Source organism: Muscardinus avellanarius (genome assembly GCF_963383645.1).
Source record: "Muscardinus avellanarius genome assembly, chromosome: 7".
Lineage (NCBI taxonomy): Eukaryota > Metazoa > Chordata > Mammalia > Rodentia > Gliridae > Muscardinus > Muscardinus avellanarius.
In genome coordinates, this window is record NC_137793.1 from 4,226,824 (window position 1) to 4,250,683 (window position 23,860).

A 23,860-nucleotide genomic window follows, 5' to 3' on the forward strand; every position below is an offset into this window, starting at 1 on the left:
CTGGCCTCAAACCCGCAATCTTCCTGCTCAGCCTCCCAAGTACTGGGATTACAGTGTACTCCACCACACCTGGCTGCTCCTTGCTATCACAACCTTCCTTTCGCAGCTGATATTGGGAGGGAGAGCGACCTAGGGTCACACACCCAGTAAGTGGCGCTGAGGATGTGGCGGGTGGCCATGTCCTGAGAGATCCATCTGGGCTGGGGACCTCGGGCGTGGAGGGGATTCAGCTTAGAATATGATTTCATCGCCACAGCGCTCTAATGACGGGGCCATTAGGAAAGATGGCCAGCTGAGTCAGCTGAGCGTCTAGGCGCCTTGGGCCAGTTTGCAGGGCCGGCGGGGCGAGAACGTGCCCTCCATGCCCGTGTGGCCATGCTGGAAGGATCAGAGTTTCCCAGCAGCCCCGCCTCCCAGTTTGGGAAATTCTTGGCTGGCACCTCTGATCTCCCTAACTGCCCAACCTCTGAGATAAAGCTGAGTGGAGAAGGAGCCAGCTTCCTGGGGTTAATAAACAGGCCGTTTATAGCCAAGAGCAGTCACGGGGCAGGAGCCCGCGGGCTGGCGGTCACGCTCCTGCTGCCGGCTGCGGTTGCTCATAAACATCCCCCAGTGAGCCTTCTGGCCCGGAGGACCACCCTGGGCCCGGCCCTTGCTGGGGCAGAGCGCCACGGCCTCCTCTTCCTTTTCCTCTCTGTCCCTCTGTCCGTCCGTCTGTCTCTGCATCTCTCTCTGTGTGTCTCTGTGTGTCTCTGATTCTCTTTGGTGCTTGGGATTGAACCCAGGTGCCTTCTACCTGGGTTCTCTGAGGTATAACGCCTGGCTGCAAAGGGATATTTTGACTGAAATCTTAAAACTGGAGCCGGGCATGGTGGCGCACTCCTTAATCCCAGCACTGGGGAGGCTGAGCCTGGAGGATCGCAGGTTCACAGCCAGGCTCGGCGACTTAGTGAGGCCCTCTGCAACTTAGTGAGATGTCATTTCAAAATAAAAAATAAAATAGGGGGAGGACAGCTCAGAGATAGAATGTCCCTGGGTCCAGGCTCCAGTACTAGGGGAAAAATGAACAACACACAAAACAAATACAAAAAACAAAGACCTGCGCCTTGGGCCCCTTGGTTGGTATTTGGAAACTTCTGTTTCTAAAGGGTCTCCATCGTCGCCAGCATTGATAACAGTGGTTCCCTGTGGCCACTGCAGAAAACAATTTGGTTAATGTGGAATCTGTCCTATCATCCTGGGAGTCTAAAATTTTACTCCGAATTCCAGTTTCTAAATACTACTTTCATCCTGGGAGTCTAAATTCTAGTATGTGCTGGGCGCGGTGGCGCCCGGTTGTCATCCCAGTACTCGGGAGGCTGAGACAGGGGGATCGCAGTTCGAGGCCAGCCTCAGCTATTTAGTGAGGTCCTCTGCAATTAAGTGAGATCCTGTTTCAAAATAAAGAAGAAAAAATTGGGCTGGGGGTGGAGCGTGGAGGTAGAATGCCCAGTTAAATCCCTAGTGCCGAGACTCCCCCATGAAACTGTTAACTGTTCACTGCCTTTAAAAAAAAAGACAAAGTTAGATTTTCAGAGGCAACTGTGGCTTTATACTAACTCCGTAAGTTTACAGAGCCGAGACCAGCGCTGTCCAATAAAATATGAGGCATGTGTGTAATTTAAAAGTTGTAAGCTGCCAGGTATGGTGGCGCACGCTTGTAATCCCAGCACTCGGGAGGCTGAGACCGGAGGATCACGGTTCGAGGACAGCCTCAGCTACTTAGTGAGGCTCTTTGCAACTTAGTGAGACCCTGTTGCAAAATAAAAAAATAAAAAATAGGGCAGGGGGTGTGGCTCGGAGGCCAAATGCTCCTGGGTTCCATCCTCAAGACCCGCAAATAAAATAAAATAAATAAAAGTTGTAAGCTGGGCATGATGACACATACCTGTCATCCCAGTACTTAGGAGGCTGACACAGAAAGATTTCAGGTTCAAGACTGGCCTCAGCAACTTAATGAGACTCTTAGCAACCTAGTGAGACCCTGTTTGGAAATAAAGAATAAAAAAAAAATAGGGCTGGTGGTATAGCTCAAAGGTAGAATGCCTCTGGGTTCAATCGCCAGAACCACAATATATGAATAAATAAGATAAATTCTAGTAGCTACATTTTATTTATTTATTTATTTGTGGTACTAAGGATTGGTACAGGGTCATTCTACCTCCCAGCTACATCCAGCCCTATTTATTTATTTATTTATTTATTTATTTATTTATTTATTTTACTAGAGATGGAACCCAAGGGCATTCTACCTCCAAGCTATACTGCCAGCTCTATTTTTTATTCTTTATTCTGAAACTGAGTCTCACTGAGTTGTAGAGGGCTTTACTAAGTAGCTGAGGCTGGCCGTGAACTGCGATCCTCCTGTCTCAGCCTCCCAAATGCTGGGATTATAAGTGTGCGCCACCACGCCTAGTTGTGCAACCCCTTCTTGATTGCAAAACAGAGTCACTGTTGGAAGCTGGCGGCAGAGTGGGGGGGCACGGGGGGGCTGGGCCAGCCTTCTGCCGCCCCGTGGGGCTTGTGGATGGGCCAGCAACCCTGTCATGGAGCCCAGAACCAGGGCCTAACTCAGCCGCTGTGGGTCACGGTCTTGGCTCTGACAGACCTTGTTTATTAACCCATGTTCTATCTCCCTTAAAGACACAACGCCTCAGCACTTTTTAAAAACCTCCTGTTCAGTTATATCCTGTTCCTGGTCACCTACTCAGCAAATAAGTAAGGAACTACTAGTATACATCTAGGGGGAAAAAAGTGAGAGAGAGAGAGAGAGAGACAGACAGACAGACAGACAGACAGACAGACAGACCAACAGACAGACACACACGGAGGGAGGGGCTGGGTGTGGTGGCCACACTTGCAGTCCCAGGTCTGGGGAGGTTGGGATAGGAGGATCGTGGGTTTGAGGACAGCTTCAGCAACACGCCAAGACCCTCAGCACCCTAGCAAAACTATTTCCAACCAAAAAAGTAAAAGGGCTGGGGGTGTCGCTTGGAGGTAGATTGCCCCTGGGTTCCATGCCCAATACTGCAAGAAAATAAATAAAAAAAGAAAGAAGGAATAACAAATTTGGGCTGAGAGTAGAGCTCAGAGGGAGAATGCCCCTGAGTTTTATACCTGATACCACGGAAGAAAGAAAGAGAGGAAGAAAGAAAGAAAGAGAGAAAGAAAACAAATGTGGGGCAGAAGGTGAAGGGGATGGATGTTAATGGGATTTGAACTTTAACCTGAGGGAACCTGGAAGCTGCCCCATGGAGAACATCTTTCAAAACACAGGTCCCTAGCCGGGCGTGGTGACACACGCTCGTCATTCCCGCGCCTGGGAGGCTGAGACAGGAGGATCGCACGGGTTCGAAGCCAGCCTCAGCTACTTAGTGAGGCTCTCAGCGACTTAGTGAGACCCTGTTTCCAAATAAAAATATAAAATAAAGGTCTGGGAGTGTAGCCTGGAGGTAGAAAGCCTCTGGGTTCCACCCCCAGTACCACCAAAAACAAAAACAAAAAAAACAAAAAAACAAAATCCACAGGTCCCTGGGAACAAATCAACAATTGTGCTAGAAAGAACAGACTCCGTTCCAGTCTGCGAGCTCTTTGGCCAATGGTCGGACCTCCTCTGAATGTGCCCTGCAGTTTCTAGGAAATTCTCCCTCCCTCTATCCTCCTTTCCTTCCCTTCTTCCCTCCCTCCCTCCCCTAGAGATTGTACTAGAGATTGAACCCAGGGACATTCCACCCTTTCTATTTTTCACTTGAATCAGGATCCCCTTAAGCGCGGCAGCTGTCCTCAAACCCGCCACCCGCCTGTCTCACCCTCTCAAGGGCTGGGACGGTGGTGTGCACCACCACGCTCGGTTTAGGAAACTCTGACGTCTTTCACGGTGTTACACGTTGCTGGCACACTCACGCAGGGTCAGCGGATGGCTGCCGACGCAAGTGAGCAGTGGCTCTGACAATGGTGTGTACCCAGACGTGCACATCTTTAGGTAACACAACAGAGGAGCACGGCCGCTGGAGTGGTGGCACGCGCCCGTGATCTGTGACTCGGGAGGCTGCGGCAGAAGGATCGCAGGTGTGAGGCTGGCCTCAGCAATTTAGCAAGACCCGGCATCGAATTAAAATAAATAAAAAGAGCTGGGACTGTAGCTTGGTTGCAGTGTCCTAGGTTCATTCCCTACACACACACACACGCACACACACATGCGCTCACATGCACACGCACACATGCACGCACACGCGCGTGCGAACACATGCACACACACGCACATGCACACACATGCATGCACATACTTGCACACACGTGCGCACACATGCACACACACAGTGTGAAGAGGACCCAGGACTGGACTCTACATCTGCAGACGCGGATTCCGGCGGTGGGCGTGCGGGTTACTGTTGCTTCCTCGGGCTGAGTTGACCACAGTTCATTTGTGCCTCTGCTTTAACTCATTTCAAGACGCACGCTTGGAATCCCAGCATTTGGGAGGCTGAGACTGGAGGATCGCGGTTCTCAGACAGCCTCGGCTACTTAGGGAGGCCCTTTTTCAAAATAAAGAATAACACATAGGGCAGGGGGTGTAGCTCGGAGGTAGAATGCCCCGGGTTCCTTCCCCAGACCCACAAAAAATAAATAAGTAAACAAACAAACAAACAAATAAATAATACATACATAAAATAAAATAGAAAGGGCTCCCAGTACTTGGGAGGCTAGGACAGGAGGATCACTCAGTTGGAAGCCAGCCTCAGCTACTTAGTGAGGCTCTCAGCCATGTAGTGAGACCCTGTTTCCAAATTAAATAAAAATAGGTCAGGGAGTGTAGTCCAGAGGTAGAAAGTCCCCGGGTTCCATCCCCAGTACCACAAAACAAACAAACAAACAAACAAACAAGAAAAAGAAAGGATGGGGTGCGGCCCGGTGGTAGAACACCTCCTGATTTTATCCTCGCAGCAGGAGACTAAGTAACTAGACAAAGTTCCTGCTCCGGCCTCCAAGTCCTGGCCACTTCCACGCACGGGGGTTGAGGAAGGGGGCTCCGTGCAGAATGCGGGCCTCCACATGAGCGCGGGGCCCCCGTTCTTGAATCACACGCAGTCCTGGGACTCACACCACCGACACAGGGGCCAGGCGCCCGCCTCAGAATCACTTCTTCCTATTTTTTTCGATACTGGAGATTGAACCCAGGGCATGCTGCCTCCAAGCTACACCCCCGGCCCGATTTTTTATTCTTTATTTGGAAACAGGGTCTCACTGAGTTGTGGAGGGCCTCACTCACTAAGTAGCTGAGGCTGGCCGCGAACCTGCGATCCTCCTGTCTCAGCCTCTCAGGTACTGAGATTCCAGTTATGCGTCACCACGCCTGGCTTTCAGAATCATTTCCGAAACAGGTCAAAAGGCAGCTTTTGACAGAGCTTTTGCCAAAATGCCGGGCTTGGTGGCACACACTTAAAATCCGAGTACTTGGGAGGATCTCAGGTTCACGGCCAGCCTCAGCTACTTAGTGAGGCCCTCGGCAACTTAGTAGGACCCTGTTTCCAATAAAGACTATAAAATAGGGCTGGGGCGGTAGCTCGGAGGTAAAATGCCCCTGGGTTCCATCCTTAGTACCACACACACACAAAAAGACAGCGTCCGTCTCTGCTCTCGAGGTAGGAGCGTGTCTGGAGAGCAGAGCCCGGGAGCTGCCTGTCCTAATGGTAAATGGCACAGGCAGAAGAACAAAATTAATGATTGATTCCTTCAGCAAATATTAAACCTCTATCCCGGGCCCTGCCCTCCAGGGATTTCTGGTTAGGTTGGTCACTTACCAGCAGGACTTGCAGCCAGGGCCAGGAGGCCTGAGAGATCATTAACCAATCCCGTCATCACAGTGTTGGGGAAACTGAGACTCAGAGAAGGAAAGCAGAGTGCTTAAAAATCAGAAGATGCAGGGCATGGTGGGACATACCTGGAATCCCAGTAGGTGGGAGGCTGAGGCAGGAGGATCGCAGGTTCAAGGCCAGCCTCAGCAGCTTCGGAGGCTCTCAGCAACTCAGTGAGACCCTATTTCAAATAAAATAGATAAGTAAGTAAAATAGGGTTAGGAGTGTATCCCGGAGTAGAATACCCCTGGGTTCTATCCCCAGTACCACAACTAAACAAATACTAACTAACTAAATAAAATACCAGGAGACACAGGGAACAAATGTATTTTCTGCTTCCAAACCAGCTGAGGTGTCCCCATGACCTTCCTCAGGAGGAGGGTGCATTAGAAATCCCAGCACACAGCCAGAGGCGGCACACACCTGGAATCCCAGTGCTTGGGAGGCTGAGACAGGAGGACCGCAGGGTGGAGGATGGCCTCAGCAAGTAGGGAGACTCTGATCAACCTAGTGAGACTCAGTTTCCAAATATAAATAAAATAGGGCTGGGAGTGTAGCTGGGGGGTAGATTCCCTTGATTCAATCCCTTGTGCTACCAAGAGGTGGGGGGAAGAGGGGGAGAGAAGAGAGAGAGAGACAGGAGAAATCTCAGCACCCCTATCTTTTCTTCTTCTTTTTTCTGGCATTGGGGTGGAACCCAGGGGCACTCTACCTCTGAGCAACACCCTTAGTCCCGTTTTTTATTTTTTATTTTGAAACAGGGTCTCGCTAAGTTGTAAAGGGCCTCACTAAGTAGCTGAGGCTGGCCGAGCACGGTGCTCCTCCTGTCTCAGCCTCCCAAGTACTGGGATTGCAAGCGGGCGCCCGGGCTCCTTTTTATTTATTTTGAGACAGGTTTCAGCAGATTGTCCCGCCTGGCTGGGAACTCACTTCCCTCCTGCCTGAGTCTTCTAGTGGTTAAAATCACAGCCACCACACCCGTCCACATTTTCTTTTTGTTGCTGGGATTGAACCCCATTGAACCGAGGGGTGTTCTGAAACCTCTGAGCCACACCCCCAGGCCTATTTTATTTTTTATTTTGAACAGGGTGACACTAGTTTGCAGAGTCTCTATTGCTGAGGCTGCCTCCGACCTGCGATCCTCCTATCTCAGGGACTGGATTGGGAGGGAAAAGGCGGTGGGCCAACCCACCTGGCTTCACACTTCGTTTCTTAAACACGAAACCACATCGCAAACGTTCCTGAAGGCCTAACCACCATGCCAGGGGGGCCGCGGCCGGCTGCTTCTGGCGGGGTGAGGCTTGTTCCCGGGACGGCGCTCCCCACCTGCTCCTGAGCCCGGCCCTGGGGCGCGGGGGCTGGCCTCGCGCCTCCCCCGACCTCACTCCGGACTCAGCCCAGACTCGCTGATGTCACGGTCGCCGGGGCCTGGGGAGGGGGAGAGAGGAGGGCGGGCCCTGAAACCCTCGCCGCGCTGCGATTGGCCGCGAGGGCTCCGGCCCCGCCGCGGATTGGCCAGCGCCAAGGGCTTGAAAGGTGGCTGGGAGCTTCGGACAGCTCAGACCGACGGCGACCCGGGGACAGCCAGCGTCCGAGGCCAGCCTGGGACGCGCACCTGCCCACCATGGCCCGGCTGCTCCGGGCATCCTGCCTCCTCTCCCTGCTCCTGGCCGGCGTCGTCCCGCCGAGCTGGGGACAAGAGAAGTCGAAGGTGGGTGAGTGGCAAGTCCAGGGCGGGAGACAGGGACGGAGGCTTCCCTCCAGGTGTCCAGGGCAGGCGTACCCTCCAGGAGGGCGACACCCGGGTGCAGAGGCGCCCTTAACTCTGCTTGCCCCCTCCCGGGCTGCGGGGCCCCCAGCAGTGACCATGGTCACTTCGCAGCTCCATCTAACCTGGGTTTTTTTTTTTTTTTCTTTTTCTTTTTTGATGTGTGTGGGTCTGGGGATGGAACCCAGGGCCATTCGACCTCCAAGCTACACCCCCTGCCCTATTTTTTATTCTTTATTTTGAAACAGGGTCTCTCTAAGTTGCAGAGGGCCTCACTGAGTAGCTGAGGCTGTCCCTGAACCACGATCCTCCGGTCTCAGCCTCCTGAAAGCTGGGATTACAGGCGTGCGCCACCGCGCCTGGCTTAACCTGGGTTCTTGAATAGGGGGAGGGGCCCCTCGGTTGCCTTTCTCCCTGCCTGTGGGGGAGGAGGCCGCCCTGTTACATCAGTCTAGGTGCCAAGTGCCCCCCTCCACTAGGGGATGTGTGGGGTCAATTCATAGAAAAAGGCTGAGGCTCTGGGTGGGCCCGGCTGCTTCCAGGAAGACTAGTGGAAGGGAGGAAGGAAGGTGGCAGCAGGGTGGTCCTGGCCCTAAAGAATTGCTGTGGGGGCTTTTCTAGCCCAAGAACTGTAAACGCGGGTCGAAACGCCCACAGGGTTCCAGGGCGTTGGCAGAAGAGGCAGGGCCGTGTGATGGGGGCATTAGACTAGGGGTGCAGCGTGCCCCGGATCCTACGCCCTGACCCCCAGCCAGGCCTCGGTGACTCCCTCCAGGGCATGGTGGGGTGGAGAAAGCACCCAGGACTTCCACCGTGGAGAAGCTGCCCGCCACGCCGTCCACGTTGCCCGAGCAAGTCTGGTGGCTGGGGAAGCTGTGGGCGGCCGAGCCGGGGCGGGCAGGACGCCCCGAGCCGCCTCTGTCCCCGCCAGGGCGTGTGGCCCTTAGCCGGGCGGGGTGGGGTGCTGGAGCCAGACCTCCCGTGCTCACCTTGGTCAGTACGTGCTGGGTGGGTCCTGTAGACCTCTCTCCCCTCCCCAGGGGGTTGAGGCAGAAACAAGGCGTCGGGATAGAACCAGAGGGCTTCTTTCTCCAACCTTGCGACACACGCACGCACACACCCCGTCATGCCTGTGCAGCCTCCGTGCTGCTGAACCCCTCTGGGTCTTTGTTCTAAGATGATGAGGTTTTGGTACTGGGGGTTGACCCCAGAAGCAATTCTACCACTGGGCTCCACCCCTAGCCCTATTTGTTAAATTTTTATTTGGAAACTGGGTCTCGCTAGGTTGATGCGTCTTCCCTACTTGCTGAGGCTGTCCTTGAACCTGCCTGCGATCCTCGGGTCCCAGCTTCCCACGTGCTGGGATGACAGGCTGCGCCCCTGTGAGCCGGGCTAAGATCTTTTAGGTTCCTGCGGTTGTTTCCAAAGGTCCAGAGAGTCAGGGAGCGCATTCCGAGGGCAGGGTCTCGCTGCGCCTCCATTTTCCGTCCTCAGCCTAAACCCCTCCGTCTGCCCGTCCTTCACGTCAAGTCTGAAGACGAGGAGGCCTTGCTTCCCTCTGCGTCTGGCCTTGTTCACAGCCTCCGGCTTCGAGGCAGGGGTGGGGAGGAGGAGGTGTGGAGCAGAGGCGGGGTGGGCCGTGGGCGGGTCAGCGCCATGGCCTTTGGGGAAAGCCAGAGAAGGGGAGGTCTCTCCTGGAGGCTGGAGGTCAAAGTGTGGACCCCACATGTCCTGCAGCACCCTGGGGAGCGAGGGATGGAGTCAGTCAGGACAGAATGGTCTAGAAGGCTTAGGGCGAGGTGTGATCCTATCAGACACAGCCAGCCGGGACTTGCTGGCTAATGACAGTCTGGGCGTGGCCATCTCTCCTCCCAGGGCCTTGGGAGCGGAGAGCCTCAGGGCCTGCTCCTAGGGCCAAATCGCCTTGCCCCCAGCCCCAGGACAAAGGGCTGGGGGGCACGGAGGGACCAAAGATGACGTTTCCCTCTTCCCGGCTGGCAGGGAGGAGCCAGGAGCAGAGGCAGCCCTCTTCCCGCCGCGCGCCCTCCTCTGCCTCGCTTAAGGCTGCCCTGTCCCCCTCTACAGAAGGACTTCGCAGGAGCTGAGCTGTCAAGAGCAGCCGCTGCTGGCGAGCCTGGGATCCTAGTAACCGCTGGTTTCTAGGTGACTAAACTAGGCAGAGAGACAGGGAGAGAGACAGAATCAGAACCACAGGCTGGCTGACGTCAGGGCTCTCTAGACAGGCACGGATCTGATCTGATCCCGCCTCGTGGTGGAGCAGCCGCACCCCAGAGAGAAGACGGTGGCGGCCACGCCATCCATCGGTCGGTTGGAGGCTAGGCAAGGGAGCGGCAAGATGGGGGCAGAGAAGCCACAGACCAGCAGCGCCCAGCATCCCCTGGACCAGCCACGAGCCCTCAAGCCCTCGGAGCCTCCTCCCTGCCAGCTGTGGGAGGGCCGGGGCACCGCGCCCCTCTCTCCTCCGCCAGCTTCTCCGGCCTCCATGTCCAGAGGCAGCGGGGACTCTGAAGCTGAGCTGTAGTGCTCACTGGGAGCACAGCCTGAGCTCCTTTCCCCGGGGCCACCTGGATCTGCACCCGTCACTCTGGCCCCCAGCATGGCGCCCTGCCTGGGCACCCAGCCATCCCGCCCAGCGCATCCCCCTCCTCCAGATCCATCACGACAAAGTAGAGACCTCAGGGCCTTTGCCCGATACAGGCAGAATAGCCACTGTCTGGCGCACGCGCTTCCTTCCGAGGGGCCCTCCGGCCTGCTTGGATCTGGCAGCAGTTTTTTTTTTTTTTTTTTTCCAGTACTGTGGGTTGAACTCCAGGGACATTCTACCTCTGAGCTACAGCCCCAGCCCTATATTTTATTCATTATTTTTGAAGCAGGTCTCACTAAGTTGTAGAGGGTCTCATTAAGTAGCTGAGGCTGGCCGGGAACCTGTGATCCTCCTGTCTCAGCCTCCCAAGTACTGGGATGACAAGCGTGTGCCACCACACCTGGCTTGCCAGTGGGTCCTCACATCTGTTCTAAAAGGCAGGCGGAGCTGGGCGTGGCGGCGCACACTTGTCATCCCAGCATTTGGGAGGCTGAGACCGGAGGATCGCGGTTCTCGGACAGCCTCAGCTACTTAGTGAGGCCCTCCACAACTTAGCGAGACCCTGTTTCAAAATAAAGAATAAGCCGGGCGTGGTGGTGCACACTTGTAATCCCCGTACTTGGGAGGTGGAGACAAGAGGATCACGCAGGTTCGAAGCTAGCCACGCTGGCTTAAGAGACCCTGTTTAAAAAAGAAAAAAAGTATAAAATAGGTCTGGGAGTGTAGCCTGGATGTAGAAGGGCTTCCAAGAACCTCAGTACCACCAAAATTAATAATAATAATAATAATAATAATAATAATAGTAAAATAGTACTGGGGGTATAGCACAGAGGTAGAATGCTCCTGAGTTCCATCCCCAGTACTGCAAAAAAAAAAAAAAAAAATACTAATAAAAAACAAGGCAGACGGGCTTAACCTCAGACCCAGGCCCAGGGGGTCAAGGCGGTTTGCCCAGGGCTGCACGGCTGCAAAGTCTAGGCGTGATGACAGCGGTGGCCCGGCCCACCCCACCTGGCCACTGTTTAGCCGACCTGTGGCCCTCTCTCCTCTGCCCAGAGCCCCACTTAGATGGCTCAGGTTGGGCTGAGCGCAGGAGGTGGGCATGCGTGCTGGGCGGCTGCCCTCTGGCTGCCAGGCCTCTGTGGCCGGCTGGGCAGCTGGTCGTACCCTGGTGCGTCCGCACTTTAAGGTGCCAGTGGCCCTGGTTGGGGCGGGGGGAATGTTGCGCTTGGGTCTTGGTCCTGCCTCCGGCTCTCGGTGAAAGTCACAGGATACTCAACTGGGGAAGCCGAGGACTTGCAGAGCCAAGACAGCGGCGAGCTGAGCGGCCAGGGAGTGAGCGGGGCGCCCAGCCACCTGGTGCCGGCTCAGCTCCCCCTCTCCGGGCACACCGCGCCAGCTCAGGCCAGGGACTGCGCCGGAACTGGAGGGGAGAGGGAGACAGAGGCAGAGAGAGGCGGGGAGGGAGAGGAGAGGGCTCTCGAGCTCTGACCACCTGTCTCTTCCTCTCCTGGGCTCTCATGCCAGTTGGCACTGTTTGTTTACCGCCCTCCCACCTTCCCCAGGCTAGCAGGGCCCTTAGGGAGCGCCAGCCTTTCCCTTTCCACCACGACCCACCCGCTGCCGCTGGACCCTTGAGGCAGTGACTCCCTCCCTCCCTCCCCCCCTTTTTGTGGCAGTGGGGACTGAACCCAGGGCCATTCTACCTCTGAGCTACACTCTCAGCCCTTTTTATATTATTTTTGCGGTACTAGGGATGGAACCCAGGGGCTTTCTACTTCCGAGCTATACTCCCAGCCTTATTTTTTATTTTTTGTTTGGAAATGGTCTCACTAAGTAGCTGAGGCTGGCTGCAAACCACGACCCTTCTGTCTCAGCCTCCTAAATGCTGGGATTACAAGCGTGTGCCACCATGCCCCGCAGCCCTTTTTATTTTTTATTTTTATTTATTTATTTTTTGGTGGTACTGGGGTTCCTGGAAGCCCTTCTACCTCCGGGCTACACTCCCAGACCTATTTTATATTTTTATTTGGAAACAGGGTCTCCTAAGCCAGCGAGGCTGGCTTCGAACTCGCGTGATCCTCCTGTCTCTGCCTCCCAAGCGCAGGGATTACAGGTGTGCGCCACCACGCCCGGCCCTTTTTATTTTTTAATGTTAAAATCTTTAATCTTGTAAGTTGCTAGGGTCTTTACTAAGTAGCTGAGGCTGGCCTCCAACCTGCAATCCTCCCGTCTCGGCCTCCCAAGCACAGGCGTGTGCCCCCTCAGTGGTGCCAGCTTCAGTGACCGCCTTTCAGGGCGGAGGGAGAGGAGGTAGAGAGGTCATGGGCGGAAGGGCTGGCTGCATGTGAGCCCGCTCCCCTCGCCCCTCACGGCCATCTGGGTTGAGACTGGCAGATCCAGTTCAAAGTGAGTTCTAGGGAAGAGAAGGGGCCAGTTCAAGACCCCACAGTGTTCCTGGTAGAGATGTAGGTGGGCCCCGGGTCTCCCACCCACACCGGGCGGCGCTCCGTCCCTCCTCACCCGGAGGCTGGGCAGAGAGAGCGGCAGCCGAGCTCAAGCCTCATCACCGACAATTGCAGCAAGCCACCCTCCCCAGCCCCAGCAGCCCAGGGGAACCCCGCCCAGCACCCGGGCATGCTCCCTCCAGCCTGGTAACGTCCTTAAAACGACAGATGATGTGGAAGGAATTCAAAGTCATTTTCAGGGTTCCACAGCCTCGCTTATTAAGAGCTTACGAGGTGCTTAATGTTAAGTGCTCATTAAACACCTAAGCGCGGCATCGTCATTATCTTATACAAGGAATGAGGCCTTGCCTCTAGTCCACGGCCAGTGTTTGGTGTGGTGCCGGGCAAGCCACTCTCCTCGCCGGGATCTTCCTGACGTCTCAGTGGAGAAGCGTCCCGTCCCCTCGGGCTCTAACCCTCCCTGGCTGGTCTTTTCTCCCGCAGACCGACTGTCATGGCGGCATGAGCGGCACCATCTACGAGTACGGGGCGCTCACCATCGACGGCGAGGAGTACATCCCCTTTAAGCAGTACTCCGGCAAATACGTCCTCTTTGTCAACGTGGCCAGCTACTGAGGTCTGACAGACCAGTACCTCGGTAAGAGCCCGCTCTGCCTCTGCTGCCGGGCACACTTCCATCACGGCGTTTCTCTGGGGCCAGGGGAGGGGGCGACGCTGGCGGTAGGACCCCACGCCCTGCACCCCGGCTCCGTGGTGCGCCCCAGTTTTGTGAAGATCACAGAAGCCTGACGTCTCACCGCCTTTGGACACATTCTTAAGATCGCTGGCCACTCCTTCATCCTTGAGCTCGCAACTGCCTGAACGCAGGGATACAGCCGGGCGTGGGGGCGCACACTTGCAATCCCGGCACTGGGAGGCTGAGACAGGAGGATCGTGGTTCGCAGACAGCTTCAGCTACTTAGTGAGGCCCTCTGCAACTCAGTGAGACCTTGTCTCAAAATAAAGAATAAAAAATAGGACTGGGGGTGTAGTTGGGAGGTAGAATGCTCCTGAGTTCAATCCCTAGTACCGCAAACAACAAAAAACAAACAAAATAAAAAATCCCCAAAACAAAGCCACAGAGGGACGGAGGAGAAGGGTCTGCGGAATGGCTCACCCTCCCCAGCCCCATCCGCCTTGGTTGGCTGCGCTCAGGGAAACAGGCCGTTGGCTTAAAGCCCTCCACAGCTAATAGACAGTGTAGTCTGTTTGGTTTACAAATAAACTCTAAAGATGACTTAGCGTGGCTTTCCTCTTGCCTCAGTTTACAGGCAGGGACAACAAGGCTCCAAGTGAAAACAATTTAATCAGGGTTGCAAAACTAGTAGTGGCAGAAATAGGCACCTGCCCCGCCCGCAGTCAGGCTGGCCGGTGTGGTCTTCCCTACAAGCCAAGGGCCGCCTGGAGGAAGCTGGGCTGGGCAGGTTGGGCTGCAGGGCTGGGCTGGCTCTGGGGCCAAGGGGAGGCGCGGCCACCTGCCCCCCACGCCCTGCGTGGCACGGAGGGCCAGTTTCTAGAAGTGGGTGGCAGCTCCATGGCCCGTGGCAGTGAGCTCGCTGTCCCCAATAGTTGAGTAACTGATTTTTTGGTGGTACCGGGGTTCCTGGAAGCCCTTCTACCTGCCCTTCTACCCAGACCTATTTTATATTTTTTATTTGGAAACAGGGTCTCTTAAGCCAGCGCGGCTGGCTTCGAACCTGCGCGATCCTCCTGTTTCCACCTCCCAAGCGCGCGGATTACAAGCGTGCGCCACCACGCCCGACTAGTCTTTATTTTTTGAAACAGGGGCTCACTAAGTTGCAGAGAGCTGCAATAAGTAGCTGAGGCTGGCTGTGAACCTGTGATCCTCCTGTCTCAGCCTCCCAAATACTGAGATTATAAGCATGTACCACCAGGCCCAGCCCCCTTTTTTATTTTGAAACAGGGTCTTGCTAAGTCTCTGAGGCTGGCCTCAAATGTGTAATCCTCCTATTTCAGCCTCCAAAGTACTGGGATTACAGGCACATGCCACCATGCTGGGCAGAAGCCCTCTGCCTCCTGCCTATGGATAGACGATGGCTCTTGCCCCCAGGAAATAATCCCTAGAGCTCTGAGGAGCCCTTGGCCAACAGCTCACACGTGGTGGTCTCACCAGAGGGCGGTGGCTGCTGACTGAGGGAACGTACTCCGGACTCCCCCAAGCTCCAGCCCACTCAGCTCAGGGCCAGGAGGGCGGGGCTGAGTCCAGCAACGCCACTGACCCTGGGCCATCCCGGGCAGTCGCTTCCTCACAGCCTCCGCAGCCTCCGTGATGGGGGGCAGTGGGAGAGGTGCGCACGAGGCGGCCCCTCACCAGCCCCTCCTGCTCTCCCCGGCCCAGAACTGAATGCACTGCAAGAAGAGCTTGGGCCCTTTGGTCTGGTCATCCTGGGCTTCCCCTGCAACCAATTTGGAAAACAGGAGCCCGGAGAGAACTCGGAGATCCTACCCAGCCTCAAGTGAGTGCCCGTCCTGAGGTCCCTTAGCGCGGCACCGCGGTGTTTACCACACTCGCCGGCCGCCCTCTCGGAGCCCAGTCACGAGGGCTGAGGCAGAGGTGCGAGCACGGAGCATGGATTTTGGGGCGGGGACTGTGCTGGCAAAGGGCCCAGGCCCACCCGGCAGCCCCTGGCTTCTCCCACTGCCCATCCTGGACAAGGCCGGCTCCCCACCGCCCCACCGGTTCTGTCCCCAACGCCTCACCTCTGAGCTGGTGCCCACCCTGACCATCCCTACAGGTATGTCCGGCCGGGTGGAGGCTTTGTCCCCAATTTCCAGCTCTTTGAAAAAGGAGACGTGAATGGGGCCAAGGAGCAGAAGTTCTACACGTTCCTGAAGGTGAGCAGCGCTGCCTGGGAGGGCCTGGCCGCCCGCCCAACCCTCCCGGCCTGAGGCTCTTGGAGTTTTTTTTTGGGTGGGGGTCACTGGAAATTGAATCCAGGGGCATTCTGCCTTCAAACTACATCCCCAGCCCTATATATTTTTAATATTTTTCTGGCACTGGGGATGGAACCCAAGGGCATTCTACCTCTGAGCTATACCCCAGCCCAAGTTTTTATTCTTTATTTTGAAACAGAGTCTCACTGAGTTGCAAAGGGCCTAAGTAGCTGAGGCTGTTCGTAAACCTCGATCCTCCTGTCTCAGCTTCCCAAATGCTGGGAGTACAAGTGTGTGCCATCCTGCGTGGTTTTTTAATTTTTATTTTGAAACAGGGTCTAAGTTGTGGAGGGCCTCACTAAGTAGCTGAGGCTGGCTGCAAACGCAGACCCACCTGTCTCAGCCTCCCAAGTACTGGGAATACCAGTGGCACCACCACGCCCGGCTCTAGGAGAGGGAACGAAGGCGCCTAACATTAAGGGTGGGACAGAGTACCCCTGGCTGTTTGCATTTCTTGGTATCTATTACTCCAAGTAGAGAGCCTGGCACACCCTAGGGTCTCATCAGTAACACCGGCAGGGCGTTAGTCTTCTAGAGCCACAGCTGGGACTGGCAGCCAGATCCCAACCTGGTGCTCTCCGTGCCTGGCTGTTGCACCCCCAGGAAGGTGGAGAGGGAGATGGCGGCCCCAGGGCGATGCTCTCTCTTCCCCGCCTCCAGAACTCCTGCCCCCCAACTGCGGAGCTCCTGGGCTCACCTGGCCGCCTCTTCTGGGAGCCCATGAAAGTCCACGACATCCGCTGGAACTTTGAGAAGTTCCTGGTGGGGCCGGACGGCATCCCTGTCATGCGCTGGTACCACCGGACCACAGTCAGCAACGTCAAGATGGACATCCTGGCTTACATGCGGCGGCAGGCGGCCCTGAGTGCCAGGGGGAAGTAACCACCCCGCGCCAGCCACGGCCACAGGGAGGGGCTCTTCAGGAGGAACCCGCACTTCCAACTTTATACCCCAGTGTTACACCAGGCCCCAGCCTGACACAATGTGTGCATACAACTGTGCCTGTACTGCTATGCATGTGGGTGTTTGCACACATGCTTAGGGCATGTGAGCACATTTGCGTGCACATGGGTGTACAGCCACATGTGTGTGAACACGAGAATGCAGACCACCATGTGCCCACAGCCGTGCTGTGTGGAGCTGGATGAAAATATCTTTCCCTCCGATTCTCAGTGATAACAATTTGCTTTCAGCCCAAAGAATTCCCTCCGATTCTCAGTGATAACAATTTGCTTTCAGCCCAAAGAAAAATCCAGCGCTAGGTCTGACTGTCCTGCTCTATCTATAGTGGACCTGGGCCTCGGGGCTAGTATCTACTGCCTCCAAATACCACCACTCCGCCCAGCCTCCCACCTCCTTCCTGAAGGGTCCTCCCAAGCCCCCAGCCCTCCCCCACCGCTCCCCAAGACCAGCCAAGGCAGCTTGAGACGGAGGGCCACGGGCCCCGCGGCGGGTGGGCAAGGCGTCTCCATGAGGGAGGGGCCCGAAGCCCTAGTGGGCGGGCCCCCCCAGAGCCTGTCCCAGAGCCAGCCCTTAGTGCATTCAGGCTGCGCCCTGGGCAGGGATGCCAGCCCGCTCCCGTGGAGGACCGTCCTCTCCTCGCCTGTCCCTTGGTGTTCCTCAAGCCCCGTCTGACCAGTAAAAAGGCTTTTCTGCAGCAGCTCAGCCTCCTGTGATGCTTCCTGGGGGGGGGGGGCGGCCTGAGGGGGTGCAGGCCAAGGCAGGAAGAGAAGCCAGGCCAGCTTCTCCCCAGACCCTCTGCTTCTCTCACCGGCCCCAAGTTTACACACCAGTTCACACCAACCCTCATCCTTGCCTGGAGCTCTCTACGGTGGCCAGGGCTGGGAGGTGCTCTGTTTGAAAACAGAGCCAGAGCCAGGCGTGGTGGCGCACGCTTGTACTCCCAGACTTGGGAGGCTGAGCCAGAACGATCATGGGTCGGGGCTGGCATTCGCAATCTAGCAAGAGTCTTAGGCAACCTAGTAAGATTCTGTTTTCAAAAAAAGAGGTAGAGCCGGGCGTGGTGGCGCACGCTTGTACTCCCAGCGCTTGGGAGGCTAAAACCGGAGGACTGCACAGGTTCGAAGTCAGCCTCAGCTACTCAGTGAGGCTCTCAGCAATTTAGTGAGACCCTCTTTCCAAATAAAATATAAAAAGTAAAAAATAGGTCTGAGAGTATAGTCCGGAGGTAGAAAGCCTCTGGGTCCCACACCCAGTACCACCAAAACAAAACAAAACAAAAAGTACTGGGTTCCATCCCAAGTACTGAAAATAAAAAAGAAGAAAGAAAAGAAAAGAAAGAAAAAAGGGCATGTGCCTGTAATACCAATACTTGAGAAGTTGAGACAGGAGGGTCACAGATTCTAAGACAGCTTCAGCAGGTAGTGAGAGTATTGTCAATCTAGGGAGACCCCATTTCAAAACCACAAACGAGATGGGGCTGGGTATAGCATGGAGGTGGAGTGAGCCTGGGTTCAGTCCCCAGTACCATAAAAAATCAAGAAGAAGAAGAAGAAGGGCTAGAATATAGCTTGGAAACAGAATTCCCCTGGGCTCAATCCTCAGCGCCACCAACACAACACAACACAACAAAACCAGGGCCTGGGCGCGGGATGCGCGCCTGGAGTCCCACCCAGGCCTCAGGCTGAGCTAGGACCGCAGGTTTGCGACCTGCCTCAGCAAGGTGGCGAGACGCTCAATAGCAAATAAAAAGGGCTGGGGTGCAGCTCAGAGGTAGTGGCCCGGAGTTCAATCCTCAGACACACACACACACCCCGAGGCTCACACACACACACACACACACACACACACACACACACACACACCCCGAGGCTCACACACAGGCTCACACACACACACACACACACACACACACCCCGAGGCTCTCTCTCACACACACACACACACACACACACACACCCCGAGGCTCTCTCACACACACACACACACACACACACACACACACACACACACACCCACCCCCCGAGGCTCACAGAGGGGCCAAGCCTCGCCAGGTCGCCCTGGGCTGCCAACCCAGGCTCTGACAACTGCCCCCGGGTCCTCAACATCACACGCAGGGAAATGGGGGCGCAGAGGGAGCCCAGAAAGCAGCCCCGACTGAGGAACATCAGCTGGGGCAGAAAAGAACACAGCCACAGAGCGCTGAGAGTCAACTTGGGTTTATGTCCCAGCCGTGCAAACGGCTGCCTGGGGACAGAGCCGCGCCGTGCAGGCCTCAGGGCCGGAGGGGGCCGCGGGCCTGACCCTCAGGCCTGGCAGCTGCGGCCCAGGCCTTCCTCTGCGGCGCGGGAGCTCGCCAGGCTGCCGTGGGCGGAGGGTAGTGCGCCGGCATCAGAGCCCCATCCTTGGTCCACTCTTCTGCCCTGGAGACAAGCCCCTCGCCCAGCTCCTCGCAGGGCAGCAGGGAGGGCACGGGCCGTCCTGCTGCGGAGCTCGGTGCAAATATTCAACACACAGGAACTGGACACTGCCACTTCTGCAGAGGTTTTGAAAGGGAGGGGGTCTCGGCTGCACCCCACTCTTAGGATGGTCGTCGGTTGCTTCAGCAGAGGGTGGAAGGTCGGACTCGGCGGCAGGGGCGGCTGGCGAGTGCGCCCTGGTCCTGTCTGAAGAGGAGCCCTCGCGAAGTCTCCAGGCTGGCAGTCGGCTCGGGCCGGAGGCGCAGCGCCCACATCTCAGCCTCTGCCCGGCCGCGGCTCTGGCCACACAGAACATGTGGCCTCTAGTTTTGGGAAACCTGCGGTCAGCTGGCTCGGCAAGATGGAGGTGGAGCCAAGTGACAGTCTGGTCTCACTGGGGCCCCTCACAGGCATCTTTTGCAGAGTCTACATAAACAGAAATGTCGAGGGTATAAGAATTACGTGGTATGGTTAGTTTCCAAGCCTCACAGGGAAGCCAACATGGCGCGGGAAAATACAGGTGACGGCAGGATGCTGAGCGCCGGCTCACCGCACCACCGAGCGCGGCCGAGCACCCTGCACGCAGGAGGCAGCGCGCCCAGAGGGCCTTCACTGCTTTGCTTTCTTTTCATTACTGGGGATTGAACGGAGGGGCCTTCTACCTCTGAGCTGCGCCCCCAGCCCTATTTTATTTTTTACTTGAAAATAGGGTGTCACTCAGTTTCTGAGGGCCTAAGAGGCTGAGGCTGGTCCTGAACCTGCGGTCCTCCTGACTCAGCCTCCAAAGACTGGAATTATAGGCGTGCAGCACTGTGCTCGGCTCAGAGATTTTTAAAAAGATTCGCTCCAAGCCCCGGGTCTAGGACATAGGGAGCTGGGATTTGAACCGGTCAGTCCGGCTCCGGGCCCGCGGGCCGCCCTCTACCGCTCATCAGAGCAGCCTCCGAGGGCTCCAGGACTCCTGGAAAGCAACCAAGTCTCTTCGTCCACATCCTCCAGATCACACCTGCCCCAGCGGGCTGTCTGTGGCCTCTGCGTGCACACAGCCGGCTCCTCTTCCGCACAAGTGTGACCCTTTCCTAGAAAGCTTCTCTTCAGGATGGAATGGACGTGGCCTCCCCGTGGCTCCCACCTCCCAGAAGCCCACTGGTGAAGTGGTCCGAGACTGCGCAGGGGCCTGCCCGGGCCGAGGGCAGTCGGGAGGCCCAGAGTGTCCCTCAACTGGCGAGCGCAGCCCTGGTCCCTTGAGCCTCGATGGCAGACACCGACCACAGGGCGCTTCCCCAACTGCTCTATGAAGCCGGGCTCCGTGGTGCGTGTAACCGCAGGACTCGGGAGGCTGAGACAGGAGGATCGAGGCCGGCCTGGCGGCTCAGTGAAATTCTGCTTCAAAACAAAATAGGGCTGGGGCGTAGCTCCGAGGTGGCTGAACGACACTGCTCAATCCCAGCAGCAGCACCGCCACCACCAAGGGGAAAAACCAAACATCTAGTAGAGGAAATCTGTGGGGTTTCTCTTTGTACTGAGGATTGAACTCCGGGGATTCTACCACTGAGCTCTAACCCTAGATCCCCTTTTTTTTTAATACAGGGTCTCCCTAGGTTGCTGAGTCTCACTACGTGCTAAGGCTGCCCTTCAACCTGTGATCCTCCTGTCTCAGCCTCCCGAGTACTGGGACTACAAGCACAGGCTATCTATCACGCCCGGCTTGCCCTATTTTTTGGGGATGGAACCCAGGGGGATTCTACCTGGAGCTACACCCCCAGCCCTATTTTTATTTTGAAAAAGGGCCTCACTGAGTAGCTGAGGCTGTCCATGAACCACAATCCTCCTTTCTCAGCCTCTCACATGCTGCAATTACAGGTGTGTGCCACCACGCCCGGCTTAGCTTGCCCTATTTTTGCTTTTTATTTTTATTTTATTTTATATTTTGTGGTACTAGGGATGGAACCCAGGGGCATTCTATTTCCAAGCTACAACCCCAGCCCCAGTTTTTATTCTTTACTTTGAAACAGGGTCTCACTGAGTTGCAAAGGGCCTCACTAAGTAGCTGAGGCTGCCCGTGAACCGCGATCCTCCAGTCTCAGCCTCCTGAGTGCTGGGATGACAAGCGTGCGCCACCACACCGGGTTGCTTTTTACTCTGAAACAAGGTCTCCTAGATTTCGGAAGGCCTCACTAAATAGCTGAGGCTGACTGTGAACCTGCGGTCCCCGTCTCAACCTCCCACATACGGGGATTACAAGTGTGCGCCACCACGCCCGGCTCTAGCAGAGGCAAGCTGAGGACAGCCTAACAGTAAGGGGCTGACGGGTATCGCTGGCTGTTTTTATCTAGGTTTTCTGTGTTTTACTAGGAGTAAAAAGCAAGAGCATAAAGATGAAAAATTCTTTCAGTTTGGCCAGAAAAAAAGTACGTGTAAATTTCCTGTTAAGAAACTCAGCGCTTTTATTTTTTTACTTTAAAACAGGGTCTCACTAAATTGCTGAAGGGCCTTGCTGAAATGCTGAGGCTGGCCTTGAGCCTACAATCCTCCTGCCTCTGCTTCCCAGATACTGAGTTTACAGGCACGTGCCGCCATACCTGGCAGTCCTCCTTAGTTTTGGAACAGGTCTCGCACGCTGACCTTGAACCTGCGATCCTCCCGTCTCAGCCTTCCAAACACTGAGATTACAACTGTGCGCCTCGACGCCCTTACTCTTCCGGTGGACAATGCTACTCATTCTGCGGGTGTCGGCTCAGATGTCACCCATCTGGAGATCTTTCCCAGGCCCTCGGTCTAGGTCCTGTCCCTAGAGAGCTCTCAGAAACCGGCTCTTCTTCCCTTTCAACAGTCCTTTAGAGAGCCGGGCCTCTAGCCATCACACTGCGGCCATCGGCAGACCAGGAGTCATCTCCCCCGGGGAGGGCGAGCTGCACGCGGGGGCCCACGCTCACCTGGTTCAGCAGGCCTGGCGGCGGAAGGGTCCATCACCTGGGAGCTCTGGTTCCGCATCCCGCCGCAGGGTGGGCGCCAGGTGTATTCTGGCTGCAACAATCAATCACCACACTCAAAAATCACAGAAAGAGCTGTGATGGCAGAAGAGCCCTGGACAGACGTTAACTAACCAAGTGTAAACGGTTTTCTTTTGCGTGTGGTGCTGGGGACGGAGCCCGGTGGCATTCTACCTGAGCTACACCCCCAGCCCAGTTTTGCTTTCAATTGGAAACAGGTCTCACTAGGTTGTTGAGTCTCACTACTGCCTGAGGCTGTCCTCGAACCTGTGATCCTCCTCACTCAGCCTCCCAAGCCCTGGGATCACAAGTAGGCGTCACCACGCCCAGCTACCAAGTATAATTTAATCCTTACAAGTATCCAGGTTCTCATTCTCGGGTGAGGAAATGGAGGCTCGGATGGGTTGAGAAATATCACTCAGCTTAGACAGTGGTCAGCTGGCCGGGAATCCGGGTCTAACCGGAGCCAGCTTCGCACACCCGTCTATGTGGTGTCTATTAAGAGGGGTACAGAGAATGGCATATGGGGAGCTGATCTGACTGCCCGGGAAGAGCTGGGACGACCGAGGAGGCGTCACGGCGGAGGGTCCAGAGAACGCAGCTCTTTGGAGAAAGAATGAGAAGGGAAATGGAAACGAAGCAAAATGGAGAAATGAAAAGAAAAAATAAGAGGGAGCCACGGTGACGCTCTGGCGCACGTGCAAACGGTAAGAAAATTGAAGCCTAGAGCCGAGGCCTGGCCAGGCCGGGCCCACTGTGCTGGGGATCGAGCCCAGGGGCGTCCACCTCCAAGCTCCACCCCCAGCCCTTTTCATTTATTTTAAAACAGGGCCTCACTAAGTTGCTGAGGCTGGCCTTGAACCTCCGATCCTCCTGTCTCAGCCTCCCAAGTCCTGGGATTGCAGGTGTGGGCAACCACCCCGGCACTGCACCGCACCCGGCTCAGCCTGCTCCATTCTGTGATCCTGAGCGGCCCCGGGCCAGAGTGGGGCCTGGACACAGCCACCGCTGCAGGGATGCTCAGGGCCGCAGTCCTGACCCCTTCCCCCCGCCTCCCTCTCTGGCCGCAGACTCACCAGATGGAAGAGGCGTGAGCCAGGCAGCGGGGGTGGGTGCTCCACGGCCAGGGGCGGCGGGGGGTAGCGGATCTGGGACCAGTCCTCGAAGCCGTGGTGCGGCAGCAGGGCGGGCACGGGCGGGTAGGCGTAGGGGTAGGCCCCGCAGAGGTGCTCCGGGTGGGGCTCCGCGTGGTAGCGCTCCTCCGGGGCCTATGAGAGAGGTTCTCATCTGGCTCCGGCCTGCCCCAGGGCGCCTGTCTCCCATCCCATCCTCCTCCACTGGAATCCTGGCTTCCTCCAGGCTGGGAGGTCCGGCACAGGGCACGCAGGCTGGTGTGAGGGGTCCAGGCGCTGGAGCCCAGCTCAGGGCCGCAGTGCGGCGGTGGCGGCGCCCTGTCCTAAGCGTTTGTGCCCCGAGGGGTGAGGCGGCGACCCCCAGCCCCTCACCTTTGCTTTCCTCTTGTGCTGCTTGAGGGCTTCCTTCGCCTTCTCCTCTTCCAGTGCTTTCAGCTGGAGGAGGGAGGGAGGCCTGTTGGCACAGGAGCTCTGGCCGCCATGCCTGGTCAGCCGCGGGAAGGGCCGTGGGGCGGAGCCCGGGCCAGGCCTGAGTGCGGGCGGAGGCTGGCGTGAGCCTCGCCGCTTCTGCATTACCATCTTTCAG

The 23,860-nt window shown here is 56.4% G+C and overlaps 2 protein-coding genes across 3 annotated transcripts in view; one reads left to right on the forward strand and one right to left on the reverse strand.

The window, feature by feature from the left end:
- Positions 1-7,518: 7,518 nt before the first annotated feature.
- Positions 7,519-16,611, forward strand: GPX3 (glutathione peroxidase 3; the record flags this gene model as incomplete). Of its 2 annotated transcripts, none has more annotated exons than XM_080698258.1 (5): positions 7,519-7,605; positions 13,219-13,372; positions 15,002-15,251; positions 15,531-15,630; positions 16,390-16,611. In XM_080698258.1, 5 exons carry the CDS (start codon positions 7,519-7,521, stop codon positions 16,609-16,611), a joined length of 813 nt encoding a protein of 270 aa, XP_080554384.1. The 2 variants fall into 2 exon arrangements, with proteins under 2 accessions (XP_080554384.1, XP_080554385.1); XM_080698259.1 differs by having other exon boundaries at positions 15,134-15,251.
- A 2,881-nt stretch (positions 16,612-19,492) lies between these two features.
- The window catches only part of TNIP1 (TNFAIP3 interacting protein 1), a gene marked incomplete at both ends in the record, with an annotated part of 28,934 nt that continues 24,566 nt past the window's right edge, over positions 19,493-23,860 (reverse strand). Inside the window, 3 exon segments of the mRNA XM_080698918.1 lie at positions 19,493-19,532; positions 19,534-19,574; positions 23,647-23,709. Coding sequence (XP_080555044.1) covers positions 19,493-19,532; positions 19,534-19,574; positions 23,647-23,709 — 144 coding nt within the window.